The sequence below is a fragment of the Anser cygnoides genome, chromosome 8, assembly GCF_040182565.1.
Source record: "Anser cygnoides isolate HZ-2024a breed goose chromosome 8, Taihu_goose_T2T_genome, whole genome shotgun sequence".
Lineage (NCBI taxonomy): Eukaryota > Metazoa > Chordata > Aves > Anseriformes > Anatidae > Anser > Anser cygnoides.
This window is the reverse complement of record NC_089880.1, coordinates 8040123-8055544: the sequence shown is the minus strand read 5'-3', so window position 1 is coordinate 8055544 and position 15422 is coordinate 8040123. Positions and strand designations below refer to the sequence as shown.

Sequence of the window (15422 nt, the reverse complement as noted above, 5' to 3'; positions counted from 1 at the left end):
CCTTTAATGATTGAAGAGATTAAGGGATTGGGGTTTTTTACTGCTTTAAAAAAAGAAAACTATTTTTACTGAAAATTCAAACTAGTCTATGAAGCTTCAGGCCTGCAAAATTTGAAAAGATTAAGTTACAGCATGCCATACTGACCGTGGCACATTATGAATTCCATATTCCTCAGCTAGAGTGACATATTTAATGAATAAGCCAAGTCGCTCAGCTCTATTTCTATTTCAATATTTTTTCCTAACCAGTATTAACTTTATATGTACATTTCAAATGTCAAAAGGAAAAACAGCAGAATAGTGAATTTGTCTGCAATAAAGGAATAACTAGCAAGTCTTACAACTTTACAAAACTAGAATTCTGCGTGAAAGGTATCGTGTGCAAATTATCCCAATGGTAGCAAACGCTTATTATCCTCCTATTTTAAAGTAGCCAAGTTTCCATATGCTCCAGCTCAGCCTTGTATTCTGCCTTTCATTTCACATGAGTTTTTCCTCCTAAAACAGTGACAAAAAATTGCCATACTAGATCAGATCAATGGTCACATTAAGTTCAGTATCCAACATAGGCCAGTTCTTTACTGAAGGAAAATAGGAGAATATAATCCGTTTAAATACCCCTTACTTGATCTACACTGATGTACATAAGAGAAAAACCTCCTTCCTGACCTCCATGACAACTGATTTATGCCCAGAAGCATGAATTTTAATTATGATGACATAGAGATGGTCAATTTATTTCCTTGCGCTTACTTACTCATGAACGTGCATTTCCTCCTTCCAGCAAAGAGTAATTATCTCTTTGCAATTATCAGCACAGATGTGGCAAAGTTAGAATTTTCATGATTGTCTGCTAAGACCTGGATGCCTGAGGAATATATGCACTGCCAGATCTTTCCACTGGGCTCAGGATTAATGAGTCCCTTGAAAAAACAAAAAAAAACAAAAAACGTTCTTTCTGCCTAAAGTAGGATTTTGTAACGGACACTTCCAAAACTGTAAAATATAGGCAGAGGAAGTGTTATTGCAGGCTCTTTGTCTTCATCTTCCATAAAGCATGTACTAAATGGTTTGTTAGAGTTTAAATTTCTCCAACATTTACTCCTATTTGCATTCTATACCTAGATATGTGTACATAAACATATGTTTATATAGTTTGACACAACTGCTGCTCAGTTGCTGGGAATTATTTTATTCAAGGAAGTCACAGAATCATGGAAAACATAGACTTGACAGAATAGATATGCAGACGTTGTTTTGCCTATCTGACTTGAATGGGATTAACTGACCTGTGTCACACTTTGCACTTCTATTATCTAACCCGTGTTTAAGGAACCAAACAAGATGCTATGGCCACAACTGGGCATCCTGTGCCAGGGCTTTGTTACCTTACCATCATGGAAAATATTTTCTTGAAGTCTGACTTGAATCTTCGTTAGTGATGCACAACTCCACGAATTAGAATCATAGAATTATAGAATATCCTGAGTTGGAAGGGACCCTTAAGGATCATCAAGTCCAACTCTTGATACCGCACAGGTCTACCCAAAAGTTCAGATCATGTGCCTAAGTGCACAGTCCAATCTCTTCTTAAATTCAGACAGGGCAATTCTTTGCTTGTTTACTATGGTCTCAGGGAACAGTGTGTTCCCGTGCTGAAAGACTGTTACCAGGTCTCCTTTCCTCCTCTTGTCTTTAGACTGAATAGCATGACTTTTTTAGTCTCTCCTCATAAGTCATATTTTCTAGACCCATGATTATTCCCGTTACTCTTCTCTGAATTTTTCTTCCCAATTGATCCAAACCTTCCTTGCAGTGCAGAACTAAAAGCGGACTCAATAATCCTGCTAAAGTGTGACCAAGGCTTTGTAAGCTCACGTGATTATTCCACTTGATTGATGACTATTCTGGCTTGAGACTATACAAACTTAGCTAGCCCTTCCTTTTTCAGACCATTGCTCTAGTTTCTTAAATTCATCCAAAAAGCTAATTTTTAACACAAAGTTGCTCTTAACCCTGCATTAACAGACAACTTAATAAGCAAACTTTCTATTCCATCATCCACGTCTTTTATGAAAACACCAACTACAGCAAACACAGGACAATCCCAAACCATACTTAGCAGAGCGTCCCAGTTCAACAGTGAACTCCTGATAATTAATTTCTGTGCAGGATTATGCAATTTTTAAACCCATTTTTATAGTGGTTTCATATAGATCATTTTCCTCATTTTGTATATGAAAATGTTATCAAAGACAGTATTGTATTTATTACTGTTATCTTATAGACCTTACAATAATTAGCATAACCACCATCTTCTATAACTCACTTTTTCTTGACACTTGTTCAAAAAAAAACTTACTGATGGTTCTGACATGGCTTCAAGCAGTTTGCTAAATATCCTGGTATGACGTTCTTCAGTCTTGGAGTGTCATCAGCTCAGTGTTTTCACTGAGCTGTGTTAATGTACGTTTATCCCAACTTGCTGACAATGCATATGTTCGTAATCTTACCTCAAAACATTTGTCAGGATCATGTTGTAAAAGGAGGCTGATAACCTCCAACTTTTTCTTGTTATTTTCAAACTAAAAATGCATTTTTAGCATTACAGCTATTTCAAGCTGTAGCACCAGACATCTGACAAGTACATGCATAATAGCTTACCAACATTAACTTTATTTTGTTTAAAACTTACTTACCTACTTTCAAAGGGTCTGGATGACATTCTCACACCGTGGTACTTGTGTTCATAATAGAAATAATCACTCTACGTCTGTATCGTAGGCTGGAAGGAAAAGCAGTTTTCTGAGCACCACGATGGAAGTAACTGCACTGTAGATTAACTAAATCCAAAATTGTATCTTGTGTACAGGTCTTTTGGTAAACCTAAAAACACATTTGAAACAAAGTCAGGAATTTCCTAATTAATGAATAAATGACCTGAGGGAGGGGGAGAAATTGAAAAACATCTGCTTGCAAAAAAAATCAACATTTATTTCTCAGGGCCAGGCTGCAGTTCCTGGATGAAAACAGAGAATGAAACCAGAGGTCCAGAGAGCACTCAGGACTTCCCAAGTGGAGATGAACACCATGTCATGTACTGCCTGCAAGATCCTTCACAACTTACAGCATAGGGAGCAAAACCAAAAAAATACATTGGAATACCACCTCACATAGTCCTGACTACTGGACTACAGAGATAATTTCCCATTCAGTGATAAAACTATTTATATAATGTTTATAATGTGGAGGAAATAAAACAAGATAGGTTGAGAGAGACTTCAGGATCCATGGTTAAAGTTTTAAAATGGGAAACTACCAAAAAAAAAAAAAGATCTGAAAGATCTGAATGCGTAGTTTGTCATACACCAGAGTTATGGTATAAATAGCAACCCAGGGAAAGACGCTCTCGCTTTATAAGTATTTCAGAGATATCACAGAGATACTGTTCTAGCAATATTTTATGCAAATCATCAGTTCACCAGGTAAATAAAGTATAGTGAAAGGAAAAAAAGTGCTGTTTGCATTGTCACAGACATAAATACTTCAGTCTATGGAACGCTAGAATTATACTTTTTCATTAAATTAGGGCCAAATCAAAAATGCCTTGCTTAAGAGCTGAAGAAGAGAAATGTTTCAATAAATTGTTTTTTTTCTGTCTTCAGCACACTCAAAAATCTACAGACATAAATTTCCAGCATGCAGAACAATGAATGCCAGTGGAACAAAAATAAACAAAGCCAGACACAACTGTAGGTCTTTTCTTTATGCTTATTGACATATACAGTTTTCTGAATGACAGTGACTGTAAAAAGGTTGATCTTGGTAAATAAACCTCTTGAAAATTAAAACAATATATGCGGTTCTTAAAAGAAAAATAATATAAAACAGTAAAAAGTGACAAATCAGTTTTGAAGAGATCCTAGAAATATGCCTTTTTGTCAAACATCGCCAGAGTTCAGTGTGAGCACACTGGGACTGAACATTCTGAAAAAGCATGTAAGTAGAATACATATCTATTACGTAAGCAGTTTAATGAGTCTTACTTTAAGCCTTGTTGATCTGCCTTGGACAAAATACACCATCAGACTACATCAGCAGGTACAGAAGCAGAGCAAGCTAATCCTGGAAAAGAAGCCTTTATACCAAGAACTGTTTTGAATTTTGCAGAAATTTACTTTGTGGACTGCGTAAATGCTAAACAATTTTTTTACTTCAGAAAAAGATGGTTGCAACTAGGATACAGGTTTACACCCTTTTAATGACAATGTTTACAGGTAAATATTTTATTTTTGTGAAATGTTACGTGCACTTAGGTAGCATTGAGTCTGTCACGTCTATCCAGACTGCTTGCTTATACTTGCATGATGATTTATAAAGTGTCAAGGAACGGGAAAGGCTGTATAGAGATTTCTAACCAAAGGTGTGCATAAAAAGTGTAATTTGGGTAACGCATATATTTGTTTAATCAAAATGAAAATTAGTGGCATTTAGCAGAAGTATGCTTGAATAAATGCTTTTGTCATTCTGCTTCTGTAAGAAAAGCTTTTCTGCTAAATATGAAACATAGTTCAGTTAAGAGGTTAATGGGTAGAAAACAGCTACGCTATAACGGTAGTAAGTGAAAAAAAGGAGACAAAGGTATGAGTGGTGTTGTCAAACAGAGTCAAAGGAGCTGTTTCATCTCTGTTTTGAATAAAAATTCACAGGAGGAAAAATTAACTATTATCTATCAAAATATAATAAAAAATACAATACCTTTATCTGAAATTTTAGGTAGGCATATAATATATTTAGAAGAGAAAATGTTTTCAATTCCAAAACAGAAACATGTTTAGCTGAGCTAATACATGTAACCACTGAAGAAAAATAGTTCCCCTTGCACTTGCTTTTGGTATATCTTTTCAGAATCCTTTTTTTTTTTTTTTTAATGCTAACTTCTCTTCCAACCTGAGCTATTTGAACTGCTTATACAGTTCTATAAATATTGACTAATCCTTTTATCTAGAGTGCTTTTATCTTGAGTGACAGTGGTCTTTGCTTGCATAGCAGTTGGCAGATAACAAGCAATATCAACCACCACTTGTAAGAACAGCTGATTTATTTATTCCTTCTATGAAGAAAAATGGTTTATTACTTGTCTTTTGGTGTGACCTATATTTATGTTTGTGCTAATCTCATTATGAAATAGCAGACATTTGAATCTATATTTATATGTATACATAAACAAATATTTATAGAGGTATCCCCCAAAACCATTATTTTTCAACATATTAATACCATTACTTAGAAAATAAGCATTTGTATTCAGTCACTGAAATGCTTATGAAATTATATATATTGAGGTCTCTCTGTGATAGTCACTTTGCATTTAGTAACTGATATTATTCACCATGGGCAAAGAATGCACTACCAATATGTCTCTTCTCATAAAACAAATTTAATTTCTTTGTTAGACACAGATGCTTGTGTTATTAGTGTGTGATCTAAATATACAGGCAGAAACATATATGATTTTCAAACAAGTTTAGGATGTTCATGAAACCATTTCATTAATTTTCCTTCCAATTTTATGAGGTAGAAAACAACACAGACACTGAACGTTACTGTGAAGTTGGGTTCAGTTCACGCATCTATTTCACCCTTTCAGAGGACAAGTCACTATTGCAACGTGCCACTGACCACAAGCTGCAAGGCAAAGATGATGCCTTGCAGGTGCTGTGGGATAATAAACAAATATACTCAGAGCTGAACATGCAGCAGCTAAGCATCTAGACAGACTCCATAGCGTGCCATTCACTTGTCTGATGTTTTCTATGAAAGGTTTAATAGGAGCTCCTGGTCTGTAAATCCTTATGTTCGCCCTGACCACTCTGAGGCTTTATGGCAAGGCATACATACCCTATCCTACTGCTTTTAGGCTGTACTAATTTTTCTCTCTGACACAAAAATCTAATGAGACTGATATTTCTACAGCTGTCATAGTAAAACTGAGTAGTACACAAGACCCGTGGTCACATTGCTCTGTATGTCAAAGCAGGAGATGTACTAAAACATTGACTGAAACAGGAAACAGCTCACGGTAACTTCACTTTTCATATACTAGAACAGTAAAAGCAGGACAAGTCACTAACACAGAAATTGCCACAAACTGGGTAAAGCAGGCATTGTTCTGGCCCCCAGTCAGTAAAGGTTTGGGAAGTGCATGTCACTTTGAGAAAGTCAGGCCTAATGATTCATATTTCTGCCAGATGCCACTACACATTAAGGTATACACAGACATCTCACATCAGAATAAATATAAGTCTGGCTGGAAAACAGAGGCTGCTGCGGTAAAACCCCACTGTCAGACCAGAAAGAGCACTACGGTGCTGGATAGTTTCTGCTTGAAGCTTCAGATCATGTGCTGTAATTGAAGGAGGGGACTGTAGTGAGGAAGATCACTGCTAAGAGGGCCTTTTGCATACATGCTATGACCACTTCATTCTGTCCAATCTTTAAAACAAATCTCGGCCAACTCCCAGGTCCCTTCTGGCTCTCAGAACTTAACCGCTAAGATAGGTCTAGTTACAATTGTGATTGAATAAAGTGGGCAGGCGGGGAATTATCCTGAGTAAATACATTTATCTGCTGCTATTTGAAGCTATTTGTTGTGGCTGAATGCTGCTCTGTGATTTTCCATGAAAAACGACTGCATTTTGCTATAAAGCTCTATGTGAATTTGCATGTAAAACTAGGTGTGGTGCCTTGTACCTCGCTGCAACTCTGAGAGTCCCAGCATACCTCAGGATCTAATTTACAGGCACCTAACATGATAAGCCAGTGACGAGCTGCTTGAGGCAATTCTGCTGCAGGGACAGGCATAATTATGTCTATTAATTACTCTGTGCAGACAATACTTTGCAGTTAGTTCCAAACTAGCATTTCATATTCTTCTCCAGAACAGGGGAAATACTAAGAGCTGTATTTTGCATGAGTCTTCAGAAAACATTTGGATATTTTGAATGCTTCTAAGGGAGATAAGAAACAGATTTTCCCTGATCCATTTCATACTTATCAGTCACTTGAATGTTCAAGGGAGAATTACTATAATTACAATTTTATAGATAAACAACAGTGCAGAGGGATAAGCAGATTAGTTTTACAAGGCAAACAGATTTGTCTTTGTGCAGCCTGACCCACTATGCATACTTGGTTTACATCTATCAAATTCCAGTCAAGTTGAGATGAGGAGCTCTCCTTTTACACAATAAACAAGAAGCCATGCACTACGTGGAAGAAAAGGAACTATGACTCACTATCACCCATGCTTTAATCATCAAGCTCTGGGATGTTTGGGAAGATATTCTGTTCCTCTTTTCTTACTTTATAGTTTGCAAATAGGACAAGTAAAGGATGTTTCCCTGTAGATACACAGTACCAAGAATATTTTTCTGGGCCACATGGGTTCAAACGCTTCCAACAGCTTTTCTCACATCCTCATGTCCTAAGTGAATTCTCCTCTCAGTACAAGATCATAGCTGATGGACCAGACATCACCTCTGCTTCCATCCGTGAACAACTGCAGTATGCAACTGCTCCTGAAATGTGCAACTGCACATTTATTGTGGACAAGGTGCATCTCACTGCATCTCACCCCAATTTTGATAGGATTCAGGGATGCTCTTTGGATTTCTCACTGTTACACTGCACAGCTCCCTGTTCACTCTGAGAATTTCATTCTTAAATTAAAGGTAATTGAAGAAAGCACAAGTTCTTAAAAACACAATTCTGGGCTCTAGTTGTTCACTCCAAAATGTCTAATTCTTTGTTTATTCTTCAGGTATTCACTGTGATGAAGACATCAATGAATGTTACATGAACCCTTGCCAAAATGGTGGAATTTGTGAGAATTTTCCTGGGAATTACACTTGCCATTGCCCACCTGCAGACAAAGAAGGGATTTATTATGGTGGCTGGAACTGCACAGAAATTCTCCATGGCTGTACTGATCAGCAATGCCAAAATAATGGAATTTGTATCCCACATTTAAAAAATGGCCAACATGGATTCAGCTGCATATGCTCACCTGGATATACTGGAATACACTGTGAAACCATAACGACGTTTTCTTTTCAAGGAAACAGTTTCCTTTGGTTGAAGAATCCCACGACCCCTAGAAAGCAATCTTTCTATAATGTAAACCTGAGGTTTCAGACTGTGCAACCCACAACCTTTCTGTTTCATCGAGGGGAGAAAGACACATTCGTGAAACTGGAGTTACTGAATGGCTACTTACACTTGTCTGTGCAAGTCAAAAACCAGCCACGGGCTCTTTTGCATATTTCACATAATGTCAGTGATGGAGAATGGCATTCAGTGGAGGTAACCTTGGCAAGAGCTGTTACTCTTAATTTACTTGACAGCTCTTGTGCAGAATCATGTGTCAATAAAACTTCTGCTATGATAGATAATGATCACGTGAGGCTTGCATTTCAGAGCACATTTTTGGGCAGCTTACCAGTGGGGAACGTTAGCAGCAGCTCTCTACTTAACATCAGTAATATACATTCTACACCTTCATTTATAGGCTGTCTTCAGGATATTGAAATAGACTTGAATGTTATTACTCCAGAGAATGCATCACCTGAATCGTCTTTAAATGTCAAGACAGGATGTACTAAAAAGGACTGGTGTGAAAACCACCCCTGTCAGAATAGGGGACGCTGCACCAACCTGTGGCTGAGTTACCACTGTGATTGCTACCGGCCTTACACAGGGCCCCGCTGCTCAGCAGGTAAGATCACGCTGTTGGCATTAGTGTTTTCAGTGGTTGTTCAAAACATACCGGCCTGCTTACCTCAGTGATGAACCAGCACGTGCCTTAGGATCTCTGGAACTTATTGCCCACTGGTAAGAAAGCACAAGAGGTTACTAGTAGCACATGTTCATTATTTTCTAGTTACTTTCCCAGGAAGGCTGCTTTTCAGCCTGACAAAAAAGTGAGGCTAAACTGGTGGATTCTGCTCATCCAGTTTTAAAATCTTCTTAGCACTCTTAGCACTCCATAAACTCTGGAAAACTGTAGTTCACTGGAGTAAAATTTAGAAAGCAACCAAGTCACTTGGAGTTGAAGTCTTATTTTCAAAGCATTCTTTCAAAATTTTATCCTCAAGCTCTCTAGGCTTTTATAAAGAAACTCATTTAAGGCAATAAAAAGCCAGAAAAAGTACTGCAAGTAAAAAAAAAAAAAAAAAGAGAGAGAGAGATTCCAATTTTACAAAATGAATGGGATTATAGTATTAACTTAATCTGATTAGCCTGAGGAGAAGCCAGGGCTTCAGAGACTGGGACTGAGGCCCATTCATCTCAACCGAGTCCAACATAGCTCTGGGCAGCGGCTGGCAGAGGCTGCTGCTGCCAGATAACTGTTTGGTGACCAGAGGAAGATGTGTCCCTGTCTCAGTGAACACAAGAGCACATCTCAGAAAACAGCCTCTTTGGCAGCGACGACCAGGGATTCAAAAGCTGGCAATGCCTGTAGCACGTTCCCTGCTACGAGTGATCTTTCCAAGTGCAGTCCGAGGCCAAGGGGGAGGACACGAGCAGGTCCCTGCACAGCTCCCTTCTGTACCACATCTGGTGTGGGAATGGCAGCGAGTAACTCTGGAGCTGTAAATGAGCATCCCTCAGGAATGTCTTGGGGTGGCCTCTGCAATCCTTCCTCGGCAAACATTTTAGGGATTTTGAAAAATGCACAGGGCTGAGTCCTCCCTGCAGTGCCTTGCCCCTGCTTCCCCTTCTGCCCCCTTACTAACCATGCACACGTGTTCAACCACAGCAAATGTTTTGGGAAGAAGAATACATACAATAATACGTAGATACACAGATAAATAAATATATATATGTATATACATTTACCAAGAAATCAAAAAAATGAAGTGCCACAGCAGTGCTGTGGTCAGATGAGAACGAACAGACTAACCTGGTGTAGGCTGGCAGGGCCGCACTGCGGCCAGGGAAGCCACGCTGACTTGCACCAGCTGAATGACTGGCCCCAGGGGCCTATTGAATGTATTGCTGCAGAAAGCTGCAGCTTGAAATGCATTTCAAAATGTTCAAATACAAGTTCATTTTGTATGCTATACTTAATAGTTATCAATACTTTTCAATATTGTTTTTTTCCCTTATTGCAAAATGACAAAGTCTGAGAGGTAATTGTAACAGACTTCTTTGAAGTCTAGCTGTAATTTATCCAAACGTTTGGAAAGCAACTTTGGAGTATAGGACAACATCTGGTAAATACGTTTGCCTCCTTATATGAAGCGAAATTAAAACCAGTCAAGGCCAGGAGAGGCTTATACTGGCATTAGAACTGTTGAGAATGATTAGAAAGTGTGCTTTTTTTTTTTTGCCTTTTTTTTTTTTTCTTCTGCTGACCACAATATTCCTTGCAAATCATGGCACCATGCCATTTTGATACATAGGTTCTAGATATATGCCATATTTAAAAGGCTGTGACAGGTTTCTTAAAAGGCAGAGTGGGGGAGACTTGCGGTAAAGGATAACATAAGAAATGCTAGTGTCTTTTTGAAGAAAAGTTCCTGCCAAGTATTTAATTGACAAGAAGCAATATTTTCTCTACATACACAAAATAACAAACAGATGTTGACTCATTTTGATCAACATCCACATGTTGTGACCCAAGAGGTTAATATTGACCAAGGTGATGCTAGCCATCTCATCAAACAGATCAGACTGATGATATATATATGTATATGCATGTATTTATAAATAGAGGGAAATACAACAAAGTAATTGTAAACATGAAATACCTCTTTGAAGACTAATGATTCATAATTCTAGCAGAAATTTTCTTTTTACCAACATGAAAAAATATTTCAGTCTCTAGTACCAATATTACAGAAGAGGTATCGGCTAAAGAGGTATCATGCCTCAAAACACCCATTCCAACAAGTACATATTTCTACATACCAGATTTTTAACAGTCATCTAAAAATAAAGGTAATCTTATGCATAGAACTATTTTTTTTTAATTTAATTTATGAAATCATTTAGGAACAAGCAAGGGGTTTTTTTCTGTCGCTAGATAATACTACTTTGCCACATAGTCGTGCAGTGTGATTATTAAGGGTCTGTTAGGGGCTTCACAGTCGGTACCCTATTTTCATTGCTTATTTTAATGTAGTCATAAAAAAGAGTAGTGCTGCAGGCAGGAACTTGGCCTATGAGGTCTCACTCTAGGAGTTTTGCTGCGCAAAAGGGGACTGACTGTTCAGCTATGTGAGCATTTAAAAAAAGGCTTGGTCTGTTCTTTCTATGAATTTGATATATTAAAAAATAGCTCTTGAATGTGTTTAGGCAGGAAGTCTATAATGCTGAGGACAAGATCATGAAACTTGAAGTGTAAAAATAGAAACACTTTGTTGTGCTTTAACGAGATGATTCATCAGAATAAAATACGGTTTGGACTACATATTTTGTATCCTTACAAGTCTGAAAATCATTACTGAAAATAGAGAGTAAGGCAGAGAGACAGATGGTTTTGGTTTAATCATTTTAATTGATAAGCAGAAAAAAATAAAAAGGCTTACTCAATCCTGGATCGTTTTTCCCCATGACACCGTAGTGTTATGAGCACTCAGGAATGAGCAGGACTCAAATAAGCACGTACTGAGCTCCAGCAACTGAAAGTCTGTTGAAGAACTGGGGAGCCTATGCAGGACTAAATGGGTGCGCTATTTGGAAGTTGTACACAAGAGGTTTTTGGTGAGCAGCTTTTGACTATTTCTATGATTGAAATCAATGCAAAATAGAAAATCGCATAGATCCAGAAATATATTAACTTCCATGGTCATCAAAGGATCAAAGCAGTTAGTTTCTTTCAAAATTATCTTTCTGATGACCAATCCAGGAAAATGTAGAAATTTGTCCTTATTTAACTGTTTGAAAACACAGCATTACACAGAGCATGACAAAGGGGAAAAATATGCACAATAATATAAAATCTGGTCCTGTACTGTGGCCTAATGTTACAGCCATGGAAGCCAACAGGAGTTTTGGAATAGAAGCCCTTTACGGCTGGATCAAGTCCTTTTACATCCATTAATACCAGCACATCTTACTACCATAAGTAAATATTACCAGAAGTAGCTATTTGATCATTGTATTGGCGTCTTTGTCGTTTAGCCCTAACTATTTTATTTTTCTCCCTTCTCTCTCTCTTTTTTCCCCTGTTGTTAATCCCAAGAGTATATTCCGGGCCGGTTTGGATCTGAGGACTCCTCAGGCTATGCTGCTTTTTCTGTTGATGCCACTCAGAACGAAAATCTGAATATATCAATGTTTGTCCGAACACGCAAATCTTCTGGCTTGTTACTGGCTTTGAGAAACAGTACGTCCATCTACATAAGAGTCTACTTAGAAGGTGGGAAACTCACAGTGTTAGCTCTAAATTCCATAAAATTATTAGGGAAACACTCTATGAATGATGGAAACTTCTACTTAATAATGTTAAAAATAGAACCAAATAAGATTGAACTGTTCCAGTCCTCTCAATACCTAGGCTTTATTTCTACTCCAGTACTATCCACCCAGCGTAAGAAAATTCTTTACATCGGAGGCCTACCAGATAACAGAGAAACTAATAGAACTGGCAGGTATTTCAAAGGCTGCATCCAAGATGTAAGAGTGAATAACCAGCCACTGGAATTCTTCCCTGTCACCAATTCTCAGAATTCTTTTATCAACCGAACCCTGATCAATGTCACCCAAGGCTGCATGGGTGACAACCTCTGCAAGGTAAGAAGGACATTTTTTGTAACATTTTCACAAGTTCATCATGGGTAATTAAAAAATAATATTTCTTACCTTTCCATACAATATTTGATAATAATGATATCTTAGGAAAATGTGTAGAAATGCTAGAAAAAGCAGATTCTGTTACATTACATACGATGGATATCAGCAGCAAGATGTATTAGCATAGTAGAGAATGAAAATATTTTAAGGTTACAATACTGTTGTTCACCAATTAATTACTCTATGCAGTCTTAGCACTGGTCTTTATTTGCTTTCCATCTGAAATAAACAGAATTATCCTTCTTGCCAAACAGTCCCATATCCTTAGAGTTGTGAGTCCACCAAGATTTGTTCATACTTAGGTTGTCTCTTCTCTTTCCCCACAGTCCAACCCTTGCCATAACGGTGGCGTATGCTATTCACTCTGGGATGACTTCACTTGCACATGTCCCCCTAATACAGCAGGGAAAGCATGTGAGGAAGTTAAGTGGTGTGAGCTTGGGCCCTGTCCTCATGAAGCACAATGCCAGCTGGTGCACCAAGGATTTGAATGTAGGTACATTTCAGTTATTCCTGTCATCACTGGAGGTTAGAAACGACTGAAATTTTCATCAGCATTTCCGTAAAACTCAATATTCACTTTTTTCAAGGTTCATTCAAATGCTATTTCTATATTATTATAATAATCCTGTTAATTATAAGTAGAGTCAAGTTAATTGGAAAATTCTGCCCTACCAAACACAGGCATTTTCAGCCAGACCCCATGACACAGACACTGATGTTTGCAAGACCTTCACATTTGACTTTTTCAACACAACGTGTCAAGGTTGGTGGTGTAGTGATGTATTCTGCAGAGTGCAAGTTTACCACACATCCCTCTACTGCAAAGAGATAAGAGGATAGCTAGTGTTGGATTAACCTTAGGATGTTCTCTACCCTCTTGAAAACACAAGCTATGTGACATACATTGCATTACTTGATTTTCTTTAATGTTAAAGAAAGATGTTAAAGAAATGTTTGAGGAAAGTCACCTTAATGTCACCAGTACAGCTATTAAACCAGTATCTTCGTAAGAAGCACTCGCATTACAGGCAGTCTATTAGTTTGAAAAGCGATGGCCATTGGCTGTCTTAAGAACATTAGCCATCCTGAAATGTCTTTATTCGCAGAATTTAAAAGGCAAGGAAGGATTATGAAGAAATATTTTGTCTTTTTTTTTTCTATTAAAGAAAGTCTTAATGACGCTGTGAAGGAAGATAAATACACAAAATCTGATGGAAGCTGTTAGAATGTCTGACATTCTTCATGTCATGACTCTTAGGAATGAGAAGGTTGGTCATCAAAAGATTTATACCATAGCCAATTAAGAAGCAAATCAGTATCATGCTATTTTCATTGAGATTGTTAGAATCAGCACTGCATCACTTGTTAAAATTTACAACTGAAATTAAAATAATTACTGAAATTAAAATAATTGCACCTTCTATAACAGACATATTTAATGACAACACCAAATATGTTCTCTCATAAAATTCACTACTGCATTTTAATAAAGCATGAACTCCAACTAAGAAAAAAAAAAAAAAGAGAGAGAAGAAAAGAGAGAGAGAGAAGCTAGGTAGAAGAAGCTGAAGTGGGGAGCATCAAGTAACCACAAAACCTTATGCCCAGCAGCACAACTAAGACTAAAAGCACATCCAGATGCCTAGCTGTGGTCAGGATTTAATAAGATTTCAGCAGGAGTATTTTAGCTTTTAAGCTTAAAAACAGCTAAAACAGCTTTGTGAAATGTTTAAAGAATAATTTAGAATTAATTTAAGAAATAATTTTTGAAAAGCTCTGAGTTTCATTCTTGGTATGGTTTCCTTGGAGGAAACCTCTCCTGTGAGAAAGACTGCATTAGTATTGGGATAGACAGTCACTGAGCAATACAATAATTCATGGTGCTTATTGCCTGCGTCATTGGGAGGTTTCAGGTAAATTGCTTTAGCATTTACTCTGCAGTGAACGGCAAGTTCTCATCTGCTGCTGCTCCCCAGCCATAAGCTTGCACTGGGGTTCCCCGGGGTTCTTTTTCCTGAGATTTACTGAGCCCAGAGAAAGCTCAGAATTACCCCTTACCTCAGTGCTGGGATCTTGCAGAGCTAAATTTGTCTGAAGTACAAGCAGAAGACATTCCTCCTGTCTTTCCTCCCTGTCTATAATTCTCATAAATCTCAGAATGTGCAAATTTACAGTCCACTGAGTTAGTGCATTTTAGTAGAAACCATGCTAATGAAAGATGTCAAATACCTTTGCGAAGACGTCCATAAAATGGCCATAATGCTGCCCATCACTTTCCACTCACAGCAGTATAAACTGAGTCCTCCGCTGCCCTCCCAGTCCCGCCAGCGCAGGCTCAGTGCCGGCAGCGAGGCTGCGGCAGCCTGCACGCAGCGGGAGAAGCTGGCTTTAAGCACAACAGGCACGACTTCCTACATCGATTTTGAAGTGGCTTTTTGCCAGCTGACTTCAATGAGAGTCATCCTTTTTGCATCAGTGAGAGTAAATTGGGATCCAACCAAATACTTTCTAAAACTTCTTAATGCCTTATCTAAGAAAAGAGGAATTGAGAACAAAGG

At 37.9% G+C, this 15422-nt stretch overlaps 1 protein-coding gene across 3 annotated transcripts in view; it reads left to right on the top strand.

The window, feature by feature from the left end:
* CRB1 (crumbs cell polarity complex component 1) overlaps window positions 1–15422 on the top strand; it is a 100813-nt gene that overhangs the window by 57683 nt on the left and 27708 nt on the right. For all 3 annotated transcript variants that reach the window (XM_048067137.2, XM_048067135.2, XM_048067136.2), the window contains exons 6-8: window positions 7823–8776; window positions 12251–12801; window positions 13188–13353. In XM_048067137.2, coding sequence (XP_047923094.2) covers window positions 7823–8776; window positions 12251–12801; window positions 13188–13353 — 1671 coding nt within the window. The remainder of the gene's footprint in view (window positions 1–7822; window positions 8777–12250; window positions 12802–13187; window positions 13354–15422) is intronic.